Genomic DNA, 12,023 nt, shown 5'->3' with positions numbered 1-12,023 from the left:
ATGAAATTTGATGTTAGGAAGAATATCGTGTCTTAGAAATATTATTTTAAATCCCGACCGAATCAGGTGACGTTAGGGGAAGTTTGGGGGACCTAAAATCTTGGAAAACGCTTAGAGTGGAGGCATCGGGATGAAACTTTGTGGTAAAAATAAGTGCAAGTCCTAGATATGTGATTAAAATAACCGGAAAGGATCCGCTCTCTTTGGGGGTGTTGGGGGGGGTTGATTCTAAAAAAATAGAAAAATGAGGTTTTTTAACTTACGAAGGAGTGATCGGATCTTAATCAAATTTCATATTTAGAAGGATCTAGTAACTCAGATTTCTTGTTTTAAATCCCGACCGGATCAAGTGTCATTGGGGGGGGGGCGGAAATCTTGGAAAACACTTAAAGCGGAGAGATCAGGATGAAACTTGGTGGGAAGAATAAGCACAAGTCCAATGTATGTGACGGAAATAGCCAGACCGGATCTGCTCTCTTCGGTGAAGTTTGGGGGGAGGGGTGATTCGGAAAAATAAAAAAATAGGTATTTGTAACTTGCGAACGGGTGATGAGATCTTAATGAAATTTGATCTTTAGAAGGATCCTGTGCTTTAGAACTCTCATTGTAAATCATGACCAGATCCGGTGACATTGTAGGAGCTGGGGGGGGGGGACCGAAAATCTCGGAAATCGGAAATCTTGAGCGGAGAGATCGGGATGAAATAAGCACAAGTTATCTGATTGACATAATTGTAACGGATCCGTTCTCTTTAGGGGAGCTGGGGGTTGTTAATTTGGAAAAATTAGAAAAATTGAGATATTTTAACTTAAGAACGGTTGACCAGATCTTAATGAAATTTGATATTTAAAAGGAACTCGTGTCTCAGAGCTCTTATTTCAAATTCCAATCAGATCTGTTGACATTGGAGGGAGTTGGAGGGGAAAACTGAAAATCTCGAAAAACGCTTATAAATGTCGCAGATACATGATTGACGTAACCGGACGGGATCCGCTCTCTTTGGGAGAGTTAGGGGGTGGGGTTCAGTACTTTGGCAAGTTTGGTGCTTCTGGGCGTGCTAGGACGATGATATTTGGTAGGCATGTCAGGGAGCTGCAAAAATTGACTTGATAAAGTCGTTTTTCCAGGTTCGATCATCTGGAGGGCTGAAGGGAGAGGAAAAATTAGAAAAATTGAGGTATTTTTAACTTACGAGTGGGTGATTGGATTTTAATGACTTTTGATATTTAGAAGGACCTCGTGACTCAGAGCTCTTATTTTAAATCCCGACCGGCATTAAGCCTCTGATTTTTCTTTTAAAGAAATTGATTGATTCCTAGAATTTTGCCAGAGCTCATACCATATGAGCTCTTGGCTCTTCCAACCTCGTCACAAGTGCCATGTGAGCTGTTAGCTCTGGTTGAATAGTCTACATGAGAAGATTTTAATGATTTTACACGAAGAATATGTTGGTTTTTTGAATTCTTATGTTAGCCTAGCGTAAAAAGACTAGTTCTATTGGGAATGTTACATTTAATGTAACACAACTATACCACTTAGCATAGAAAACTATGTGTGTAGTGCGAAGTCACTTTAATTCGGCAACTCAATCCTTGGTTTCCTTCTGGATTAGAATTTCATAGAGTTTTATGGTATAGAGCGCTTTTATCTTGAGAGCGGTTTTACCTTATTTTATATCTATTAATAAATTTGTATTAATTAATAACTAACATATTTTGGATTTAATCCATAACTATTTTTTATTTTCATTTGGGTTCTTTGGGTTCTATTTATTTCATTTGCGTTCATATTATTTGGATTCTTCAGCCAGCTTTCTTGGTGCATACGCCATATTACACCATGTATACCATAGGCTATGCTACATTGCTTTAAAGAATATCTTCTGCAACATCACACTATGTGGAAATATTTCAAGAGTGCCATGAAACCCCTTGTAAATTTCATACGCTATTTCCAAAATTTCTTTAGTCTTTCAAGTCTTTCCCTCTGTTATTTGAATTCATTAAACCGCAATATTGCACCGCATTACACCATCAGTGCTTCACATTACCATACTGTTTTTTATACTATATTTAAGCTACCACATATTACACAATTTTATTGTACAATATTACACCTCTACCATTACATCATATTATGCTGTTTTTTATCACAATTATACAATCATACCTTATTATTGCCATATAATAAACTGTCACTACTATATCATCTTTGAAGCCAATAAGCAGGCTAAGTTCATATAGTTTATGTTTTATATTTATGTTTTAGCTTAAGATTATCGTAATTTGTCTTTTCACTTTAATAACATATTTTTTGTCTTCTCTGGTGCTCTAGTCTTTACATCTGCTATGTCAAAACCTAATGCATCATATTTTATACCGTGCCACACCATATTATTCTACCATATTACACTATCGCCATTACCCGATTTTATAGGCCTTTTTCATATAATGCACAACACCAAACTGCACCATTACTTTTATGTCATATTACTGTTATCGTTACGCCATATTATATACATTGCCATCTATTTTTTTAGAGTATGACAAGAGACTGCCCAACTGAATGCTGCTGTTGGTATAGCCAGATGACTTATAGCAAGGAAAAGGAAGATTTCATTTACCGCGTCGAAGTTAATTGCTCTCACAAGAATCTCACGGCAATCCCCATTCAGAAATTCCCGAATTACGTATCTGTACTTGACATATCTCATAACAATGTAAGTAAAAATACAAGATCTTCTATGACCTTTAAGTCCAATTCACACGCAGCCTATCTTGAAACTGATCTTCAGCCAAAATCATTACATACCAATAATTATTTGCCTTCTCATTTTTAAGCAGCTGTGATTGGTCAAGAGAGATGATGGCTAAAAATTTAAGTATAGATAAAGACATGTGTGAACTGGGCTTTAGTTCATTAAATAAAAAATAAACAAGTTTTTTTAAACTGAAAGTAAGGAGCACCATTAAAACTCGAAACTAACATAAATCATTCCGTATATGAAGGGGTTGCCCCCTTCATAACACCGTTTTCTTCACGTAATAGTTCTTAGCACTTTTAAAAAAGCTTTCTGTTCTAATTAAACGGCCCTTGTGTTTCAGGTGTCGTTCTTCAAAAAGGGAGACAAACATTCAAACTTTAGAGTAAAGAGCAAGATATTGCGGTTGTGGCGATCCCTTCATATATGGATTAACTTCTGTTCCTTTTGATTTTTAATGTTGTTTTTTCCTGATTTTCTGATTGTTTTCCAAATAATGCCAATAAATTTGGCTCATCTCTATAAAAAATTTCCTCCTCTCATGGGAAACTCCTCTGTAGAAAGTTTCTTCCATGATAAATACATCCCTTTAAAATTTCTTCCGAATATTTCCATCGTTGCTGAAAATCCCCCCCCCCTGCCGTGTAAAATATCCTTCACATGATCCGGCCTGAAAAATTATCTTTAGCATACTTTCATTTGAAAAAAGCCTTTAAGCTCTAATCATTTTTCCGATTATTACAGAAATCTCCTTCCATGGAATTTTTTACCTGGAAATCAAAACACGCTTAAAGCTTACCCCAGACAATTCCCCCGGAAATCTCTTCATGCATAATTGAGTTGGCAAAGAAAAAGTAAGAAATAAAAAAAAGTTTGTATTGGAATTCGGTCAAATCCCCCAGTATAAAATTTCCCCTTAATCATTCGCCCTTGGAAGTCCCTCTCCCCCCCCGCGGAAAATTATCCCCATGGAAACTCTACCCAAGCACAAAATCCCCCCCTGAAAAACGTCTCTATGCTTCCCAATAACAAATACTACACGTAAATAATGGGCAAACTTTTATAACTTAAAGACCTATCCTGAGGGGATGTGGGGGTAACTGTTATATTCAAAGACAAAGTTTTGAAATCTGTCAACTATGCTGAACAACATGGCTATCTCCAAATTTTGAGAAAAATTTCCTAAATTTTTGGTAAAAGGGAAGTGGGAGGGGGCAAGTTGTATTCTAATCTTTTTGTCACTTAAAAGGGACGTTGGAACTATTAACTTCCATTCAAATGAGCCCTCTTTCGATGTTATAGGCCCATTTATTTGATACGATCATCCCTTGGAAAAATATAAATACGGATCCGTGATCCTTCTTCTGGCAAAAAAATAGAAAATTCCACAATTTGTCAGATTTGAGCTTGAAACCTCTACGGGGGGGGGGGGGGCTTCTGATACCCTGAATGTGTTGATGTGATATTCATTTGAATTTTTTGACTTTAGGGGGTAATTCCCCCCTTTTTGGGAATCAGGGAAATTTGTCTAGCTCGTAGCCATTTTTAGGTAGCACTAAGCTTAATAAATAGATATTGTACATTTGGAATCAGAATAATAATTCGATTCTATATTAAAGTTATGTTTTTTTTTTGAAGTTCCGGTTACTATTAAGCTGTGTCACTCCTTACTTACAGTTCGTCACCACGAACTGTTTGATAATTTTCCCAGTTCAGCAAAAGCAGAAAAAATCAGGATCATTGGTAGATTAATCAGAATCTACTAATCATTATTTGCCTTCTCATTTATAAGCAACCCTTATTAGCCAAATGAGCTGATGGCTAAGAATTGAAGTGTAGATAGATGTGAAGGGCAAATGTGAACGGGTTTTTTTTTAACAATTTTTCCAGTTCTGCGAAAACAGAAAGATAGGGAAGAAAAGTCGGCAAAACATTGAGGACGATCAAACTTATAGGAGTAAAAAAAATACATATTAGAAAAACAAATAGAATGCAGTAGTTTATTATGAGTATATTAATTTATTCAAGTATAAATGAATGCCCTCTTAATTGCTGAATTTCGTTGACATCATCAGGGTATACGCAAGTAAACGGAATGCGATTTGTTACCGTTGCCGGAATCAAGGTCCATAAGAAATAAGCAATGCGTTTGGATATACTCTAATCAAGACTCAAAAACAAATTAAGAATCTTTTCAGGTAAATAAACTTAGTTGTCCACTTCTCAACACAATATTTGCATGTGTAGATGGCGCTGTAATTAGCTGAATATGTTTATGTAATAGATGAAGGGTTGCACTAGGTGGTACGTGCCATATGTGGCGGGATTAGGCCATACGGGATGCAAATACACGGGGCGTGATAGAAGTGTCCTAGTTGTCGCTGAAGAAGTGTTGCTCTAACACTGAAAAGTGTCACTGACAAATGTTGCTCTGAAAAAGTGTTTTGCTTATTTCAGGGAAGAGAATAGTTCCTTAATGTCAGGATCTTCAAAATAATTTTGAAAAGTTGTTTCACAATAAATGGGGGGGGGGGCAGTTTTTCTTATAGAAATTTCATTTTTTCAATGGAAACACAAAAATTGCGTCTTTTATGATCTCCTTCCAAAAGACAAAAATCCAATTACATTAAAGTATAAAATGGTTTTCAATTATGAAAAAAGCACATTTATGCACGAAAACAAATTACATGCAACCTTAATACCATATTAAATAAAAAAAACAAGTTTTTTTGACTGAAAGTAAGGAGCGACATTAAAACTTAAAACGACCAGAAATTACTTCGTATATGAAAGAGGCTGCTTCCTCATCAACGCCTCGCTCTTTACGCTAAAGTTTGACTCTTTCTCTCAATTCTTCTTTTTAAAACAGTAAAAAACTTTAGCGTAAAGAGCGGGGCGTTGATGAGGAAGCAGCCTCTTTCATATACGAAGTAATTTCTGGTCGTTTTAAGTTTTAATGTCGCTCCTTACTTTCAGTTAAAAAAACTTGTTTTTTTTTATTTAATTTCTGGACGTTTTTGAATCAATGCATGTTTTGATTTTGGCTCTCCGCAGAGGAATAATTAAAACAAAATTTGCATTTTTTTTTTTTTGGCTAAATGGCTTTCTCATAATTTTGATCGAATGATTTTGAGAAAAAAAGAGCGGGGGAGGAAGCCTAGTTGCCCTCCGGTTTTTTGGTTAATTAAAAAGGCAACTAGAATTTTTGATTTTTTACCAATATTTTTATTAGTAAAAGATTTACGTAACTTATAAATTAGCTTAAGTAAAGAACTTTTATATTCTCATATTTTTATTACATATATGAGGGGGTTCCCCCCTTGTCAGATCCTCGCTCTTTACATTAAAGCTTAAATTTTGTCCCAATTCTTTAAGAATGACCCCAGAATCACAAAAGCTGTAGAATAAATAGTTGAAATTACTAAAAATACTTTAGCGTAAAGAGCGAGGTATTAGGAGGAGGTGAGCCCCTCAAATGGGTAATAATTTCTGTTTGTTTTAGGTTTTAATGCTGCTCCTTACTTCCAACTGAAAGAACTTTTTCATATTTATTTTTTCATTTTTTTTTTAAATAATGCTAGTAAATCCTGCGCTCCCTTCATGGAGATTTTCTTCCGCCATGACAAACTATCGATGGAAAGTTCCCCCAGCATATCCCCCTCTTCTCAACCCCTCCCCCAACCAGAAAAATCCTCCTGAAAACGCCTGTACACTTCCCAATAACCATTACTATATGTAAGCACTGGTCAAAGTTTGTAACTTGTTGCCCCTCCCACGGGGACTGTGGGGGAGTAAGTCATCCCCAAAGACATAGTTATAAGGTTTTTCGACTACGCTGAATAAAATGGCTATCTCGGAATTTTGATTTGTTGACTTTGGTAAAATAATTAGCTTGGGAGGGGGCCTAGGTGCCCTCCAATTTTTTTGGTCACTTAAAAAGGGCACTAGAACTTTTCATTTCCGTTAAAATGAGCCCTCTTGCAACATTCTAGGACAACTGGGTCGATACGATCACCCCTGGGAAAAAGAAAAAACAAAAAAAAAACAAAAAAACAAATAACCAAGCATCCGTGATCTGCCTTCTGGCAAAAAATACAAAATTCTACATTTTTGTAGATAGGAGCTTGAAACTTCTACAGTAGGGTTCTCTGATACGGTGAATCTGATGGTGTGATTTTCGTAAAGATTCTATGACTTCTAGGGGGCGTTTCCCCCTATTTTCTAAAATAACGCAAATTTTCTCAGGCTCGTAACTTTTGATGGGTAAGACTAAACTTGATGAAACTTATATATTTAAAATCAGCATTAAAATGCGATTGTTTTGATGTATGTATTGGCATCAAAATTCTATTTTTTAGAGTTTTGGTTACTATTGAGCCGGGTCGCTCCTTACTACAATTCGTTACCACGAACTGTTTGATAGGTGAAAAGCCATTATTTGAGAAATGAATTTTTACAGATTCGAATATTTTTTTATAAGAAATATGAATGTAGATTGAAAAATGTGTGAATGAAATTTATAATTAATATTTGATGCGTGTGATTAATATTAATGATCTTTATGTCTTTGAATAGGAAGGGGGGGGGGTCTGGAATGAATTGATTGAAATATTTGACCTCTTTTATTGTTCTGTGAATGTTTTCATAGTTTAGTTTTCGTTTACCTATGCTATTTAATTTAATTTTATTCTTATTTTTTTTTCTATTTGGCGCAGAAGATGTGAACAAGGTTCAGCTCTTGATTGGATGGGTTTTATAGTGTTTCAAGTGGAGGGGGAGGTACCAATCTCCTTGTGTGTAGGTATCATTGTAATGATCTAATCGAACTATAGTTTTCGTTAGTTTTCATTCAGCGGTCATCAGGTGAACATCGTCTAAAAAAAAAAAAAAAAAAAAAAAAAAAAAAACAGAAAAAAAATATTTCAAGTGAAATGCACAGTGATGAAATTTAAGTTAATTGGATAACGATAAAGGAATTCTTTGTGAACATTTTTGTAATCATCAGATACTATGCTGGTATGTCTTTTAGCAATGACTTTTTGATCGCAACAGTAGCTATTGATTGAAGTTCCTAATAAAGATTGAAATTCGGAATTAAGAGCTAGGAACGAGTTATACCAGAATTAGTAAAAAGTAGTTAATTGTCAGAAGTCGTTTGTTAAAGGTTATTGCCACTATTCTTTAAGAATAAATTTTCCCTTGAAATGTCTATTAGAGGAGGAGCGAGCGCTCAGTTTTTAGAAGAAATTAATTTCTAGTTGGACCTAATGCCTCGCTTGACTGAGACATCGGAAAAGACGCTTCCTAGGGTTTTAACTAAAGTTACTTCCGTTGAAAGCCAATTAGCTGCCATAAAAGAGAAATTGGCAGGAAATGCAACAGCTAATGAAGAGATGAAAAAGGAAATTGAGGTATTGAGAAAGTATTTAAGCGCAACTAGTCAACGCTCAGATGCTTTAGAGGAAGAACTTAGAAGGTCAAACATAGCACTCTATAAATTTCCTCCCATTAATACAGCAGCGACTTCTCTGAAAGAAGAAAATCTTAAGACTCTGAATAAGTACATACCCAATTTAGGCCTTTCCCGCTATGACGTGAAAGATGTGTTTAGAATTCGTTCTGGTCTATTGGTATTAAAACTAAATTCAGTTGAAATTCGTGGCGTCATTTTGAGATCTGACCTTCTTTTAAAGAGATGTGGGATATCTGCAGGTCCAGATTACACCCAAAGGCAAAGGGAAGCACGCAAGCATTTGAAATTGGTCTTAAATGATGCCCTTTCTAATTGCCACCAAGCAAAGCTGATTTTAACCAGATAATACTTGTGTTATGAAATACTTATGTTATGAAGTTTTTCAGCCAATACTAACAATAGTTAGTAGTTTTGACATTGTTTCCATGTATACAAATATAGATGTGACTATTTCTGAGGAATTATTAAAAAACAGAATAGAAGAAAATTACCACTTGATCGAGGTTTCAGCGACGGGAATTGATTGTGAACTTTAATGACTCTGGTTAAAATTTGTAATAAGTTTCCTATAAATTTTCAATTTCGCGATTCTTTTTATCGGCAAAAAAATGGGTTACCCATGGGGGCACCTTTATCCGGGCTACTGGCAAATGTTTATGTCGAAAACCTTGAAAATTGGGCATTAAATTCTTATTTTTTAAAACATGTCTATTGGGGTCGTTATATGGATGACGTAATTTCACTTTGGAATGATGGGGAAGCTGAATTTCGGGACTTCTTAGATCATCTTAACACTTATGACCGAAATTTGCAGTCCACACTAGAAGTTGAAATTGAAAATGAACTACCGTTTTTAGATGTGTTAATTATTCGTAATGCTGATAAACTGGATTTTACTATCTATCGAAAGTCAACTCAAAATAATAGATATCTTCACTTTGATTCAAATCACCCCCCCACAAGTTAAAAGAGCAGTTGTAACTTCCCTCATTGACCGTGCCCTGAATATTTGCTCCGATTCGTAAATAAATGCAGAAATAAACTTTATCAGAGATATTCTTTTTGGTAATGGATACCCCATTCCTTTTGTCAATAAGATAATTAACCGTAGAATAAAAAGACATTCTTGTAAAATCGAAGAAGATATTTCACAATATGAGGCTACTGATAAGCCCTCAAATATTGTCTGTCTTCCGTATATCCCAAAAATCACAACAAAATAAAAAAATATTTGCACAAAAAATAATCTGTATGTAGTTTTTACTAATAATTTTAAAATTATTAATTTCTTAAATTCCGGTAAAGATAAGACCCCAGTTACTCGCCAAAGAGGGGTCTATCAAATACCTTGTGATTGTGGAAATTACTATGTCGGGAGGACCCATCAGAATCTAGAAAAGCGGTTACAACAGCATAAAAAAGACATAGACAAGGCATTAATTTCAAATAGTTCTAACAACTCCTTTGACTCTGCTTTAGGTTGGCATATATTTAATAATCCGTCCCACACGATACTTTTTGAAAAATCTTCACTCACCAGTAATGATTTGGGGATAAAACAGGTGGTTCGAGAATCAATCGAAATTGGTCTCAAAATAAATAATAATATCCTTTAAACAGGGACTTAGGGGAATACTCACCAAATTCTTTATGCTCAAATCTAATTAAAAATGATCTAACAAAATATTTTACTAAACCAATTTATAATAGTATTGAACCAGCTACGAAAAGGCCTTTGAGACAGGCTGCTAAAAAAGCAAGGTTGGCTCTGAGAAATTGCATTTAATCACTTTGTTCTCTTTAGTTTGAATGAATTTATATTCTCACTTCATTCTTTTTGTTAGTCCTGGTTGAACTTCGTTGAAGTAAGGATGCTAGGGCTGTTTTTAAAAGAGTTTTCAAAAAAAATTATTAGTTTTAATTCTCACAATTTAATGTAAGTTTATTTATATATACATATTTTCTCTCTCGTTCTCGTACTGTGCTGAAGACGGCCCTTGGACATAGGGCCGAAATATTCACAGAACTGATTTCCACTGTCTCTAAAAGATTTTTCCTATTGTTTCTACTTTGTATTTGTTTGTTATGGAAAGGCAGTGTGGTCTTCGTCACTATTTTATGCTCTGATAGTGCCCTTATGGTCGGAAATGGACGATTTGGTAAGGATGCAGAGGTGGGTGAGTTTATCTGTCTGTAAGGAAAAAATCCAAGCATAATTCATTATATATTGGTTGGGCTCGAGCTTATGAAATATACAATGTACGTTGAGGTTCTAAGTATCATAGGGTCAGATCATTTTCCAGTGGAGGTTAAACTAAACCTTGTAACGGGAATAATGGGAGAAACAAATATAGTGAAGAAGAGTAATGATGATTTTGAAAAAAAAACTGTTCATTATAAGAAGCCTTTAAAGACCGAGTAGAGTCGCGATGAGCTGGAGTTGTTGGGAAATGAACTTTTAGGGCCCAAGGTAATTGAAAGGCTTGAAATCATGTACAAATCATCAATGGATGTTGATACGACTCTGAGTGAATTGGGTTCAGTTATTTATAATTGTGCTCAAAAGTCTGAAAGGTTTAATAAGAAAATAAGTGTAAATATCTTTTACAATGAGTGTAAAGTTGTGAAAAGTTATTTAGAAAATTTACTAGGGGCATTTAAAAATTACTCTTCATCTGAAGAACATCATAAATTATTGTTGATATTTAAAGGAAAAAGAGGAGAATATAAAAGGTTGATAAAGAGAAAAGAGTGGCAGAAGCCTAGAGAAGAACAAAAGGAGTTTGAGCAAGCTTTTAATCTAGGTAATACAAAAGATTTATGGTCAACAACAAAATCAAAAGATGATAGAAGAAAGGCCCTATCAGATATTCCAGCGGCCGATACATGGCCAAGTTATTTAGAAAGTATAGAAGGGGAATGCGTAGAAATAAGTAATGAAAATCGGAGCGATTTTGTATTGTTCCCTATGAGAGAAAAGGATTATAATTTAGTAAGAAAAGTTTCGTCAGAAGAAATTAGGAAAATTGTCAGGAATATGAAAGAAAGGTCTGGACCAGGAACAGATGGTATACCAGCAATTTTGATAAAGAGGTCACTTAATGTGATATTACCTGTTTTAGTTTATATATTTAATAGAATTATTAGTGATGGAGCATCGCCTTCTACATGAAGGACATCGATAATGGTGCCTATATTTGAAGGGGGGAGTGCCAGGGATCATGAGAGCTACAGGCTGATAGCCTTAGCTCCTATACTTCGCAAAATCTTAAAGAAAATTTTAGATAACCGGTTAAATGATTGGCTAGAGGGTATTGGAGTTATGAAAGAAGAACAGGGAGATTTTAGAAAAGGTTTTAGCACTGCGCATAGAGTTTTAATTTTAAGTGGATTAATTGAAAAGTATGGATCAGGAAAAAATAAGCTGTATGTTGCATTCTTGGACCAAAAAAAAAGCGTTTGATAGTGTCAATAAAATTCTGCTTAAAAAGCCTGAATGATGTGGGGCTACCTTCTTGTATCATTCGTTTGGTGGTAAATATGTATTTTGAAACTAGTGGAATGGTAAGAGTACGTGGGTCGGGTATCTCGAGGCCTTTTAAAGTTAAGAAAGGAGTAAAGCAGGAAGTGCCAGGTCACCTCGACTTCTTGTTTTTTTTTTAATAATGACATTGTTGAATTTTTAGCAAAAAGATGGGCTCCAACACTGAGATTAGGCAATAAAAACTTTTCAGTGATATTGTTCGCGGGTGACCTTGCTTTAGTGACAAATTTGGCCCATAATCTACA

General features: G+C 35.0%; 1 protein-coding gene across 1 annotated transcript in view; it reads left to right on the top strand.

Annotated features, from left to right (window-relative positions):
* The window catches only part of LOC136042625 (uncharacterized), a 57,036-nt gene extending 54,182 nt beyond the window's left edge, over positions 1–2,854 (top strand). Inside the window, exon 3 of the mRNA XM_065727591.1 lies at positions 2,540–2,854. Coding sequence (XP_065583663.1) covers positions 2,540–2,839 — 300 coding nt within the window. The 3' untranslated portion in view covers positions 2,840–2,854. The remainder of the gene's footprint in view (positions 1–2,539) is intronic.
* Positions 2,855–12,023: the final 9,169 nt, after the last annotated feature.

The sequence above is a fragment of the Artemia franciscana genome, unplaced genomic scaffold (assembly GCF_032884065.1).
Source record: "Artemia franciscana unplaced genomic scaffold, ASM3288406v1 Scaffold_1618, whole genome shotgun sequence".
NCBI lineage: Eukaryota > Metazoa > Arthropoda > Branchiopoda > Anostraca > Artemiidae > Artemia > Artemia franciscana.
This window is presented reverse-complemented; position numbering and strand designations above follow the sequence as displayed.